This window comes from Oncorhynchus tshawytscha, linkage group LG16 (genome assembly GCF_018296145.1).
Source record: "Oncorhynchus tshawytscha isolate Ot180627B linkage group LG16, Otsh_v2.0, whole genome shotgun sequence".
Lineage (NCBI taxonomy): Eukaryota > Metazoa > Chordata > Actinopteri > Salmoniformes > Salmonidae > Oncorhynchus > Oncorhynchus tshawytscha.
In genome coordinates this window covers 31,903,878-31,918,367 of record NC_056444.1, presented here as the reverse complement: position 1 = coordinate 31,918,367, position 14,490 = coordinate 31,903,878, and the positions used below count along the sequence as shown (strand labels likewise).

Genomic DNA, 14,490 nt, shown 5'->3' with positions numbered 1-14,490 from the left:
ATGGTCCCACAGTTGAAAGTGCCTGTCAGAACAAAGAAAAAGCCATGAGATCAAAGGAATTGTCCGTAGAGCTCAGAGACAGGATTATGTCGAGGCACAGTTCTGGGGAAGGGTAATCAAAACATTTCTGCAGCATTGAAGGTCCCCAAGAACACAGTGATCTCCATCATTCTTAAATGCGAGAAGATTGGAACCACAAGCTTCCCACAATAAGTTGGGTGAATTTTGGCCTATTCCTCCTGACAGAGCAGGTGTAACCGAGTCAGGTTTGTAGGCCTCCTTGCTTGCACACGCTTTTTCAGTTCTGCCCACACATTTTCTATATGATTGAGGTCAGGGCTTTGTGATGGCCACTCCAATACCTTGACTTTGTTGTCCTTAAACCATTTTGCCACAACTTTGGAAGTATGTTTGAGGTCACTGTCCATTTGAAAGACCCATTTGCGACCAAGCTTTAACTTCCTGACTGATGACTTGAGATGTTGCTTCAATATATCCACATTATTTTCCTGCCTCATGATGCCATCTATTTTGTGAAGTGCACCAGTCCCTCCTGCAGCAAAGCACCCCCACAACATGATGCTGCCACTCCCGTGCTTCACAGTTGGGATGGTGTTCTTCAGCTTGCAAGCCTCCCCCTTTTTCCTCCAAACATAATGATGGACATTATAGCCAAACAGTTCTATTTTTGTTTCATCAGACCAGAGGACATTTCTCCAGTTGCAAACCATAGTCTGGCTTGTTTATGGTGGTTTTGGAGCACTGGCTTCTTACTTGCTGAGTGGCCTTTCAGGTTATGTCGATATAGGACTCGTTTTACTGTGGATATAGATACTTTTGTACTTATTTCCTCCAGCATCTTCACAAGGTCCTTTACTGTTGTTCTGGGATTGATTAGCACTTTTCGCACCAAAGTACGTTCATCTCTAGGAGACACAACGCGTCTCCTTCCTGAGCGGTATGACGGCTGCGTGGTCCCATGGTGTTAATACTTGCGTACTATTGTTTGTACAGATGAACGTGGTACCTTCAGGCGTTTGGAAACTGACTTGTTGAGACTTGTTGAGGCCTACAATTTTTTTTCTGAGGTCTTGGCTGATTTCTTTTGATTTTCCCATGTCAAGCAAAGAGGCACTGCGTTTGAAGGTAGGCCTGGAAAAACATCCACAGGTACACCTCCAATTGATTCAAATGTTGTCAGTTAGCTTATCAGAAGCTTCTAAAATCATGACATCAATTTCTGGAATTTCCCAAGCTGTTTAAAGGCACAGTCAACCTAGTGCATGTAAACTCCTGACCCACTGGAATTGTGATACAGTGAATTATAAGTGAAATAATCTGTCTGTAAACAATTGTTGGAAAAATGACTTGTGTCATGCACAAAGTAGATGTCCTAACTGACTTCCAAAAACTATAGTTTGTTAACAAGAAATTTGTGGAGTGGTTAAAAAAACGAGTTTTAATGACTCTAACTTACAGTAAGTGTATGTAAACATCTGACTTCAACTGTATATGTGGGTATGTGGATGTATATACATAAATATATTTACCACAAAAATATATGGGGGATTGGAAATTATGCAGACAATTACATTGATGGAAACTACAATCTATCTGCAATATTAAAGCTGATCTACCGCCTAAAAAAAAAAGAGTACGAGGTAAAGGGCCTGAATACTTAAATGTGATATTTCAGTTATGTTTTTAAATAAATTTGCTAAAATGTAAAAAATTAAAAATAAAATTAAAAAAACGTTTTTTGCTTTGTCATTATCGGGTATTGTGTGTAGATTAATTAAGAAAAATATATATTTAATACATTTTAGAATAAGGCTGTAATGTGACAAAACATGGAAAAAGTCAAGGGGACTGAATACTTTCCGAATGCACTGTACATGCAAAAACACACACATATATATATATATATATATATATATATATATATATATATATATATATATATACATATATACATATTTTTTATCTACCTGCAGTAGATTTTGTTGTCATAAATAAAAACGTTTAGTTGATGTGACTTCTCATTGTCCCCCACGATGAAATCGGGGAGGGAACTGTGGATCTGTAACATTATCAGACAGCACTGGCCCGATTTTGACGAAACTTTGGTGGATGATGTGTCTAGCCACAGAGATACGGCATCTAGAAAGTTACACTGATTGGCCTAAACCGTGAGCTATAGTAATTAGCTGAAATGCGTTAGTCACACACAATCTCAATTTGCTCAAGGGGGGGCACTGCATCATTTGTGTGGAATGACATGTTTACTGTTGCCTTGTTTAGTTGAGTCAGGACAACTTAAACATTTTCAAGAAATAATGACTTTTCATTGACTTTGAGATCAACTTAAAGTTGCTCAACTTGAAGTATTTGAGTAAAAATGTCTTGGGGTTTACAGTGTAGGTGGAGCTGCTTCTTCTTTTGGCTAATGACATCATTACATTACAGCAGCATGCTCAGTTGGGGTCGGCTCACCCTTACAGGACATCAGGCAGTTAATCACTATTCTGTACATTTATGATGCGGTTTAGTAGAAATATATTATGATTAGATGATGTACTGTGTAGTCAGTGTACAGATACAGAATACTGGTGTTACTGTTGAGGGTTGATTTGGTCTAACAAGGTGGAAGTTACAGTAAGTAAATCAGAAACTTGAGATAAGATGGAGAATAATCTTACCTTGCTGAGCACTGCTGTAACAAATGACTCCTAACAACGTTGAAATCAGAAGTAGTTTCAGGTCCATCTGAAAAAAAGAAAATGTGTGGGGATACAGTAAAGATGGAGGTGAATACTGTGTTTTGTTTACATTTCCTGTACCATAGAAGACAGACATTGTGGATGTATTTACATATGTAGTACCATAGAATCCATTAGGCTTGGTGACCTATTGAATACATTCCTCCTTCCCTTGACAAAAAGGACCAGTTAACTGATATAGCCTTAGGGCCCAGAGTTCTTCCTGGTCAGGTGGTCACATGGTCTGGACGCCTATATATTATAGCTATAATTAGTAACTGTATTAACTCATGACATGGGCCATTACTCTCCTTATGGTCCCATGTAAGCTGTGGTTCTCTAATGGTCCGTTTAGCCAGGGAAGTCAGAGTGTATTTAGTCTCCCTGTCGTTAAGGAGGGTTGAGCTGGGGACTGAGTGTAAAACGGAGAATGATTCATTGACCTGAGTCATCAAAGGTTGTGTGTGTGTACCGGATGGGGATCGATATACATTGCAGGAAGACTTTTGACCCTATAGAGCCGAGCTCGGCTATTTACAGGAGGGTGGTAGGGAGGGAAGGAGGGAGGGTGATGGAGAAGGAGGTAATGAGAGAGAGAGAGAGGGGGGGGGGACTGCAGGCTAGTGAAGGAAGAAGAATGCCATGTGAGAGGTTGTTTTATTGAATTAACTTCTGACTGTTATCCTGTGACACACTGAGAATAGCAGACCTCCCTGCCATCAGATAGTTTATTACCTCCCATTATAACCAGGCCTTTTACAGCCTAGAGAGAAATCAGCCTCAATTTTTGGTGGTACAGCTTAAACAGAAGACATGGGGGAGGGGAGGGGACAATGCTACTACACTAATGGAGAAGAGATAAGCACAGCATCCATGACACAGTCCCTTAAGGTGGAGAAGGGGGTTGAGAGTGCACCAATGTGGAGAATTTACTAGAAACGTCCTGTCTCAGTACGACACACCAACCCTAGCGAGTTGAGTAGAGCCTCATCCTAATTGGCATCCTATTCCTTTGGGATGCAGACTTCAGCTGGTAGCCTACAGGACAATCCTCTGCATTGTCTTTCTACTGAGGCCATCCATCCAACACAGAACTGTTAATCACCAGCAAGCTGTGCTAACATCAATGCACATGGTTAACATTAAGGATAGAAGGGCTAGTGATGAGGAAGCTCAAGAGGAATTGTCCCCCATTTTACAGTGGTGGGAAGATGTCAAATTACCAAAATATTTACCCCTGGCCTGTCAAAGACAGCTAACACTACACAGTTACTGCACTGAGGGTGCTGTGCACGTCTGAATGTTGTCGCTTGTATGAGTATGTTTTGTAAAACAATATATGTAAGAAAAAAAATGCTGGTGCAGTCTCAGCACAGTACGTGGTGAGAAAAAAGTTCTGGCAGTCAGTACTGTATGGTGTTGAGTGAAGCATTCCTTGTTACCTAGTGTGTGTGTGTGTCCCATCCTGTTCTATATAGAGCCTAGCAGGACAGACAGCCTGTCTTCAACTCCCAGATTAGATCAGATGGACTAGGGCCTTTGACTGACTGACTGACTGACTGACTGACTATAATTCAGTTATTGATGAGTTGTTGACAAAACAAATTGTAAGGGGTGCGTACTGGCGGTAGAAACGTCAGATACAGGAGAGAAGAAACGGTGTTTCCAACGGTGCAGTTCAATAATAAAAAACATTGGAAACCAGAACAATCAATGAATGGGTACAAAACCCGACGCACACCAGACATAACGTGCACAATCACTTACAATAAACAATTCCAGACAAGGACATGGGGGGAACAGAGGGTTAAACACACAACATGTAATGAATGGAATTGGAACCAGGTGTGTGGGAAGACAAGACAAAACAAATGGAAAATGAAAGGTGGATAGGCGATGGCTAGAAGACCGGTGACATTGACCGCAGAACGTCGCCCAAACAAGGAGAGGGACAGACTTCGGAGGAAGTCGTGACACAAATGTCTTAGAGGAAGAGATTAAGGCAGCCTTTTGCTTTAGCTAAAAGCTTCTGCAAAGTAGCTGAATTTCACACAACAACGATTTGTACAAACGGCCCTGCAAACCCTTTGACCCAGATAGAATAAACATCTGTGATCTCTGAACAGAACCAAAACCACAGCCTCTGTTGGCCCAGCACAGAGTTCTAGGGAAACATTATGTGTGAAACTATGCCTGTAAAATGGCAGCGAGGGGTCAAGTTAGAAAAACAAAAGGGCTGCTTCTATTCTATGAAGCTTAGCAGCTGGTGACAGGAATGTTTTTCAAGTCCTCCACTGTCAGAGGGAAAGGGACTAGTGGACAGAACGATATGTAGACCAACACACTGGTACTGTCCAACCCCTATCGAAGACACATTATTGCTTCTAAGGAGTTGCATCTTAAACTCCATTAGTAACTTAACTTAAGAATCAGTATCTGATACCAAAAAACATGTAAAGGTTAAGAAAGTTCATGAAAGAGCACAGTTTGAAAGATATGGCAAATAGAAATAAAACCAGATGGACATCAGAAATAGATGGTAGAGGTTGAGGGTAGAGGAAGGACAGGAGTAAAAACAAATACAATAGAACTGCAGTAAAATAGACGGTGTCCATAAAATGTATTTAGTATGTATAAGCTGGAAATACAGGCCTAAGCATTGTTGTTCACTACTTTTCTATATATATATATATATATATATATATATATATTTTTTTTTTTAAAGATACGTAGGTTTTGTATGAGTATATGTACGTTTTGTAGGTGTAAATGTATGTATTTGTGTGTATATATACACTACCATTCAAGATTCTGAGGTCACTAAGAAATTCCCTCGTTTTTGAAAGAAAAGCACATTTTTCGTCCATTAAAATGTCATCAAATTGATCTGAAATACAGTGTAGACATTGTTAATGTTGTAAATGACTATTGTAGCTGGAAAGGGCAGATTTTTTTATGGAATATCTACATAGGCGTACAGAGGCCAATAATCAGCAACAATCACTCCTGTGTTCCAATGACACGTTGTGTTAGCTAATCCAAGTTTATCATTTTAAAAGGCTAATTGATTATTAGAAAACCCTTTTGCAAATATGTTAGGGCAGCTGAAAACTGTTGTTCTGTTTAAAGAAGCAATAAAACTGGCCTTCTTTATTTAGACTAGTTGAGTATCTGTAGCATCAGCATTTGTGGGTTCGATTACAGGCTCAAAATAGGCAGAAACAAAGAACTTTCTTCTGAAATTCGTCAGTCTATTCTTGTTCTGAGAAATGAAGGTTATTCCATGCGAGAAATTGCCAAGAAATTGAAGATATCGTACAACGCTGTGTACTACTCCCTTCACAGAACTGCGCAAACTGGCTCTAACCAGAATAGAAAGAGGAGTGGGAGGCCCCGGTGCACAACTGAGCAAGAGGACAAGTACATTAGAGTGTCTAGTTTGAGAAACAGATGCCTCACAAGTCCTCAAGTCCTCTAAATAGTTCAACATTCACAAGGCCGCGGGGCCAGACGGATTACCAGGACTTGTACTGCGAGCATGCGCTGACCAACTGGCAAGTGTCTTCACTGACATTTTCAACCTCTCCCTGTCCGAGTCTGTAATACCAACATGTTTTCAGCAGACCACCATAGTGCCTGTGCCCAAGAACACTAAGGTAACCTGCCTAAACGACAACCGACCCGTAGCACTCACGTCTGTAGCCATGAAGTGCTTCGAAAGGCTGGTCATGGCTCACATCAACACCATTATCCCAGAAACCCTAGACCCACTCCAATTTGACTACAGCCCCAACAAATCCACAGATGATGTCATCTCTATTGCACTCCACACCACCCTTTCCCACCTGGACAAAAGGAACACCTATGTGAGAATGCTATTCATTGACTACAGCTCAGCGTTCAACACCATAGTGAATTTAAAGCTCATCAATATGCTAAGAACCCTAGGACTAAACACTTCCCTCTGCAACTGGATCGTGGACTTTCTGATGGGCTGCCCCCAGGTGGTAAGGGTAAGTAACAACACATCCGCCACTCTGATCCTCAACACAGGGGCCCCTCAGGGGTGCGTGCTCAGTCCCCTCCTGTACTCCCTGTTCACTCATGACTCCACGGTCAGGCACGACTCCAACACCATCATTAAGTTTGCCGATGACACAGCAGTGGTAGGCCTGATCACCGACAACAATGAGACAGCCTATAAGGAGAAGGTCAGAGACCTGGCCGTTTGGTGCCAGGACAGCAACCTCTCCCTCAACACGATCAAGACAAAGGAGATGATTGTGGACTACATCGACGGGGCTGCAGCGGAGCAGGTTGAGAGCTTCAAGTTCCTTGGTGTCCACATCACCAACAAACTAACATGGTCCAAGCACCCCAAGACAGTCGTGAAGAGGGCACGACAAAACCTATTACCCCTCAGGAGACTGAAAGTATTTGCCATGGGTCCTCAGATCCTCTAAAGGTTCTACAGCTGCACCATCGAGAGCATCCTGACTGGTTGCATCACTGCCTGGTATGGCAACTGTTCAGCCTCCGACCGCAAGGTACTACAGAGGGTAGTGCGAACGGCCCAGTACATCACTGAGGCCAAGCTTCCTGCCATCCAGGACCTCTATACCAGGCGGTGTCAGAGGAAGGCCCTAAAAATTGTCAAAGACTCCAGCCACCCAAGTCATTGACTGTTCACTCTGCTACCGCATGGCAAGCGGTACCAGAGTGCCAAGTCTAGGTCCAAGAGGCTTCTAAACAGTTTCTACTCCCTATAAGACTCCTGAACACCTAATCAAATAGCTATCAAGACTAAAATTCGATTTGATTTGAGAGGCAGGGAGAGAGGCTGTGTTGTTCTTTGGGACACACCTAGCCCTGATGTTATCTTTAGGTCATGACGCCAACACATATCATCAAGAAGTTTACTCCCCCCCCCCCCACACACAAACCTCTCCCTCAAGGATCAATACCACCACACATTAGATAACGTGATGATGACAATAAACAGAAGCAGCTGCATGTCTTTAGTCCATAGCATCCTTATTGTCAATTTGGCACAGACCAACTTGTATAAGATTCTAAGAAGCTGATTTCTTCATACCTCAACCGTGAACAATTATAGTGTATATTATCTATTATAGATCTGTGGCCCTAGAGTTGAGCCCACTGTAGGGTCTCAAGCAAGGTAACCTAGGCAACGCATGTACAAAAACGTCCAACATCAACATTACAGGAAACATGACAATTACATGTTTGTTGTTGAATAGGAAAAATAACGCAAAATTGTCAGATTAAATGAAGTTCGGAACACTATTTAAAAGCAATATCTTGTCCCAAACAATATTTATCTGTATTAGTGATTATGAACATTCAACCTTTCCATCAACGCTCAAAAAGAAGACAGATTGAGATCCATCTGGAACAAATATTCCCTCTCCTCTCCACTCAAAATATTTATTCTGGTCCACGTTCGAAGACTGCCAAGATCCTACTGTCTCTGTCTGTGAAAAACTAGAAATCTGGATAAGGGACAGTTAGAAATGTACTGGGGTGGGCGTGTCCAAAATAAGGGAGGGTTGCCTAACTTTTTTGGGCTTTGGAGAGGGTTGTGTGTTTTTTTTATTGGGCACAGTGTTTTTTCCCTTGGTTTACATTTGCTCTTTTGCAGGCTTTCTACTATACATTCTCTTCCATCCTAACCAAATTTCCTCATCTGTTTGAATGCACTTCCCCCTATATCAAGGTGTTTTGGTACTTCCCTGATGCACTACACTTTTCCGTATGCTAACTTTTGGTCCAACGCTCTAACCGCTAGGCAATCTGCCACCCTAACACAATAGTGGTTGGTGGATCATTTTTTCAGATCCGCAAAAGGGCTAACTAGCAATCATACCACACATAAAATAGCGTTGGAACCGCTTTTAACCGCAAATATTGATATAATAACCATCATATCGAAGTAAACTTGGAGTCACACAATGATATGTTGTGTTATGATGAACTTCACAGGGTGGTGAAAGTGCATGGTGATGACGTTCCTTTCAATAAATATCTAGGGTCTTATTCTGGTGACATGATGATCCATGCTTTAACAAGTAAAATTAATCTTGAACTTTTGTCCATAATAATCTCATGTAGGCATTTACCCTTACTGTATCTGGAAGCTGTTGGCTAGAGGGCACGTGAAAATACCAGAGTGGGCACATTCTCTATACCGACACAACATTTTTAATGACAAAACAATTAGTAGGCCTAGACGTGAAAATGCGATGGAAACCTGTAATGGTCCTATGTGTAGCTGGTGTAGGGAGTCAGGCGCAGGACAGTAGATATGAGTAATCAAAGTACTTTACTCAAAAAATACAAAATATACAAGGCAACAATGATAGCCCACAATCACGGACCGAATTACAATAAACAATCACTCACAAAATAAACATGGGGAACAGAGGGTTAAATAATAAACAAGTAATTTGGTTGAGTGAAGCCAGGTGTGTAAAGACACAAGACAAAACAAATGGAAAATGAAAAGTGGATCGGCGGTGGCTAGAAGGCCGGTGATGTCGACCGCCGAACGCCGCCCGAACAAGGAGAGGGACCGACTTCGGGAGAAGTGCACTTATTGTTTTTATGCAGATTTTACAATATTAACATGAAAATCTATCGCCAATAGCTAAAGACACCCTCAAGACTCTGGCAAGTTGTCTAGTCCAGTGTCACTTTGATTCTGGCTGCACATCGTGGTTCACCAGCAGCCCCAAACGTCTAAAGAATAAGCTACAGATTAGCCAAAACAAGCTTGTGTCACGATCGTCAAAATAACATTCGGACCAAGTCGCAGCGTGATATGGGTTCCACATATTTATTGACGTGAAAGGCACAAAACAATAAAAAGCAAACGATACGTGACGCTATGGAGTGCTCACCGGCAACTACACATAAACAAGACCCCACAAAACACAGTGGGGGAATGGCTGCCTAAATATGATCCCCAATCAGAGACAACGCTAAACAGTTGCCTCTGATTGGGAACCATACCAGGCCAACATGGAAATAAAACAACCTAGATTACCCACCCTAGTCACACCCCGACCTAACCAAAATAGAGAATAAAAAGGCTCTCTATGGTCAGGACGTGGCAGCTTGTAAGAATTGTAAGTAAACTTCCCCCTCATACTCATCTGGAGGTTGAGTGTTTTAAGCAGCTAGGCTGGCTATCTGTGGGGAAAAAGGATAGCATTACTTCAACATGATTTGGTCCACATGATTTGACTCAGCCCCAGGTACCTATCCAACTATTTTTTCATTTGTTAAAGATGTCCACCAGCATAACACCAGAGCCAGAGACTCTAATATTCTCTGTTTTAAATATGAGAATCTATCTGGTATGAACACATTTTTATATATCTTGGCGCTGTTGAGTGGAACAAACTACCACAGCAACTCAAAGCCAAACATAACCACTTTTAAAAAGAATGTCAAAAGCTGGCTAATGTGTGAACAGTGGAACCTATTTTTGTCTGTATCTCTGTATCTGTATGACTGTATGTAAAGAAAATAGGGACCACAATGGAAATAAGTCCCCGGCTTTATTGTGCAATCCCGGTCACTTTTAAAAGTCTTTGTGCTGTGTGAATACGTTGTTTTTTTTAAACTGACAAATGTAATCAATTATTCAATCCAAACTGTGCAGCGGACATTTGATGAATGGAAAGAGACATCTGTAACAAAACACCAGAAAGATGAATGACATTCAGGGATTGTCAAGCCAAGCCTTCGGTAGTGGGTAGGCCTACAAGGTAGGGAGGGAAGTATTTTCTGTCTGTCTTCTATTTATTGTGGTGTTGAAAATGCAAACCATGATATTGAAGTGCCCAAAGTTGGTATGCTTAGTTTATTGTATGTGGGGTGAATTGGCACATAAACCTGTTGTTGGAAAATTCATTAAATATATGTCATATAATTATAAATATGACATCAAAATATTGAAAATCTGATTTCCCCCTAGCTGATCATTGTCTGCAGCCAGCTCTGATCGTAGTGTAGGTCTAATGAAACCAAAAGTGTGCAACTGCAGCCCTCAAGCATCCCATTGGTTCCTGCATGAGCCTCCACCTCACCTCGAGCACACCATTGGTTTGTGCAAGAACGACCACGGGCATGTCATCTTCATGCTTGCACCTCTGCCTCCTGCCTATATACTGGAGTCATAGCTTAACAATGGACAAATAGAAGTATAAAGAGGGGTTCCTGCAGATGCAGGAATGTCCATATGCAGGAACGCCCCGAATTGCGCGCTGCAGTTGCACCCTTCTCAATGAAACAGGCAGGGAGAGTGAGCTTGTCCGTGATGGTCGGCAAAACCCTCAACCTTATGGCCTGTGCCATTGCGTGGCATCTACGGTGCCATAAAAGCATACTGAAGTGGCAATGTCGATATCCACGTTTATAAACACAGGGTCGCTACAGTAATTGTTATTTGTGGTCGTAAACATTATTTAGAGTGAAATAGTTTTCCTAATTTCTGCTTGTGACAAAACAAGTAAGTATAGTGTACAGAAAAAGATGTACCATGTAAACCGCTGTGAAATATAATTTTCCATAACCCAAAATATTGTATTTCCAGTAAGTAAAAAGTAAAAGACGCTAAAAGAAACTTAAGAATAGGAAGCATAGAAATAGCTATCTTAGAACAGATATACCGCTTCTTACACATGCTTTCAAAGAGAATGACAGATTTATAACACGCATTTCTATGTGAATTTTGTTGGGTCGCAAAATAAATGACACATTGCAGCTTTAATTGTGTGTGTGTGTGTGTGTGTGTTTTTGTTTTGTTTTACATTACAATGGGAGTGTTACATTGGGTGGGAAGCGAGGTAGAGGCCTTCACGGGTCCGAAATTGACCTGGGGCTTCCCATCCGGAGCTAATATGCATAAATAGATGTTTTAAATATAGAGACCAGTTCCGAACGGATATAGCCGTTCCGTATAGACCTGTCTGGACCAGGTCCGATCCGAGTGAGGGAAGCTGCAGAAAGGTAATTTTTTTAGATAGACTACTTTATTAACCATAGCTGATCTAGCGCGAAAGAGAAGAGGTAAAACGTGGCGACGCTCTAGCAGGGTCCGTGCTGTGTGTGTAGGCTACTACTGGGACTATCATCCAATATGATTACGTAGTACCTGTCCTGACTGCATCAAACTGGGAGAAGCTAGCTAATTGAGGCTACTCCAGAATATTAAGTAGAAGTCTACCTGTTGGCTCTTGGTCGTTGTAGCCTATCCTCCTCCTTTAACTTTTAATTCCATCTTCCATTGATGAGATATCTCCTAATTTTTGCCACACACGGCGGTTTAGCCTATTGCTGCTCTCAGCAATGGGGACATTCTGAATATTTTCGGTGTTCCGGCTCGTTTGGCTTCGTTTACGTTAAAGAGCTAGCTCATTTGGCTCCCAAACAGCTCATTTGGCTCCCAAATAGCCAACCATGACAACCATTTAAACCCCAATGTAAAGCTAAAAATGCGACAATTATGTCAGATTGTGACATGCATGCTCAAATGCATATTTACCTGGCCAAATGATTAAATGGCATGCACATTTCTTTTACGCACAGAAATAAATCACTGTGGACCAGATTGGTGCGCTCTCCCTGTTGTCTATTGTTTCTGCAGAGTATTCACCCTCTTTAGATCATTATTTTGTTTAGAGCTTAAAAAGCAGCACGCAAAAAAAATGAACGGCTCTTTCACCAATGCGATTCGGTTCTGACGTTCACCAAAAATATCCTTTCAAAAAGAGTCACCCATCACTATTCTCTCTCTCTACTGCAGCAGTCAAGTTCGGATCTGTACGGGTCCTTCCGGAGAAGTTAGTTAAAATGACATATACCCAATTGTATTAGATCAGACCCTTGACAATGTTTGTCATTCTGGATCTGGACCCGCTCGGGTCCCGGGGATTCGGGTACAGGTGGATCCATGAAGACCTCTAGAAGGGGGTGTTTTTATGACATGAGTTATACCAGTCCGCTCAGTAGAAGTCGAACTGTCATTAAGATATTCATCATCCAAGTCCTTCACTCATGTGGAAAATGCATAGACGTATTGGAGAGTAATCAAGAACGGATGAAAAACAGGATTCATACAATTATATTTACCTTATCGGCGTGATTTATTTCCGAGACAACATACATACAGTAAACGTATCCTCTTCAGAATCCCCGTCGTGATCCGCTACCCAGCGTAGACACCGCAACAATTGCCTTGTTGGCAACGGGAGCTACTTTCTCCTCCTGCGAAAAGTCACAGTCAATTCACTACTCCTCCGCAGGTCATTCCTTATTCAGTTACTCCATTGAGAAAGAGAAAAATACAGTCTACGATTTAGTTGTATACAAGTGTTGGCGTATTTAATTAATATACATATATATATATATTTAGTATATTCCCGTTGCTGCGTGAACTTATTTTTATTTTCAAAATTAGATGAAGACAAGTCCGCAGTCCTCTCCTCCGAAGCTAAGCCCCGCCTCCACAGGAAATGCAGATACGCCCATATTCTATTACAGTGAACATGATATGTACGATCATTTTGTATTTGTATTTATCTAGGCAGGTCAGTTAAGAACAAATTTTTATTTACAATGACGGCCTACCCGGGCCAAGTCCTAACCCGGACGACGCTGGGCCAATTGTGCGCCACCCTATTGGACTCCCAATTACGGCTGGTTGTGATACAGCCCGGAATCGAAACAGGGTCTGTAGTGACGACTCTAGTACGAAATGCGGTGCCTTAGACGGCTGTGCCACTCGGGAGCCAATAGACATTGTCACTTTTAAAAATCTTTGTACTGTATGTATAGTTGTACTGTGTGTACATATACCAGGTTACCTTTAGTCTGAAGGTAACCTGGTACTTACCGAAAAATGAATGGAAATGGATAAGGCATGCAAAAGGTATAGGGGTAATTCCATAGAATTTTTATTTATTTTTTCTAGAAGAAAAAAAAAGAAAAAGATTTGTACATTTTCTTAGATGCTCAGATATAGGACAGACACTTCAATGCGTTTCTATTGGCTAATATCAGTAAAGGACAAATTCAATGTTTCAGCAAATTGTTTTTTTAACATATATATTTTTTTATAACTAAAGGGATTCAAAATCAAATAGCTAAATTATCCTTGATATGACCATCTTAAAACAATTCCATATGTTAGCTTAGTAGAAACCCAGCCTCGGGCCTTTAGACTCTAAGGGGATACAATACGCATTTCTCTAGTAAAAAGACAGTTGCTGCTGATAACTGCCGATTTCGTCACTAATTGTAAGTTGCTCTAGATAAGAGTGTCTGTTAAAAGACTAAAATGTAGAATGTAAATATACATGAGTTACATATAGTCCTAATAAGACAGAAGGACACTTTCTCCAGTAAGACAGTTTCAGCCACTTGTGAATTGAAGGAAAGTTGACAGGTGTACAGTGCACTGTTGGGATGCTTTGCAGACACCCTGGACCCAAACTGCTACAGACCTATATCCATCCTGCCCTGCCTATCTAAGGTCTTCGAAAGCCTAGTCAACAAACAGATCACTGACCATCTCGAATCCCACCGCACCTTCTCCGCTGTGCAATCTGGTTTCCGAGCCGGTCACAGGTGCACCTCAGCCAAGCTCAAGGTACTAAACGATATCATAACCGCCATCGATAAAAGACAGTACTGTGCAGCCGTC

The 14,490-nt window shown here is 41.5% G+C and overlaps 1 protein-coding gene across 1 annotated transcript in view; it reads right to left on the bottom strand.

Moving 5' to 3' along the window:
- LOC112215587 (integrin beta-1) overlaps positions 1 to 13,287 on the bottom strand; it is a 41,187-nt gene extending 27,900 nt beyond the window's left edge. The window contains 2 exon segments of the mRNA XM_042299097.1: positions 2,700 to 2,766; positions 12,918 to 13,287. Coding sequence (XP_042155031.1) covers positions 2,700 to 2,766; positions 12,918 to 12,953 — 103 coding nt within the window. The 5' untranslated portion in view covers positions 12,954 to 13,287.
- Between the last annotated feature and the right edge of the window lie 1,203 nt (positions 13,288 to 14,490).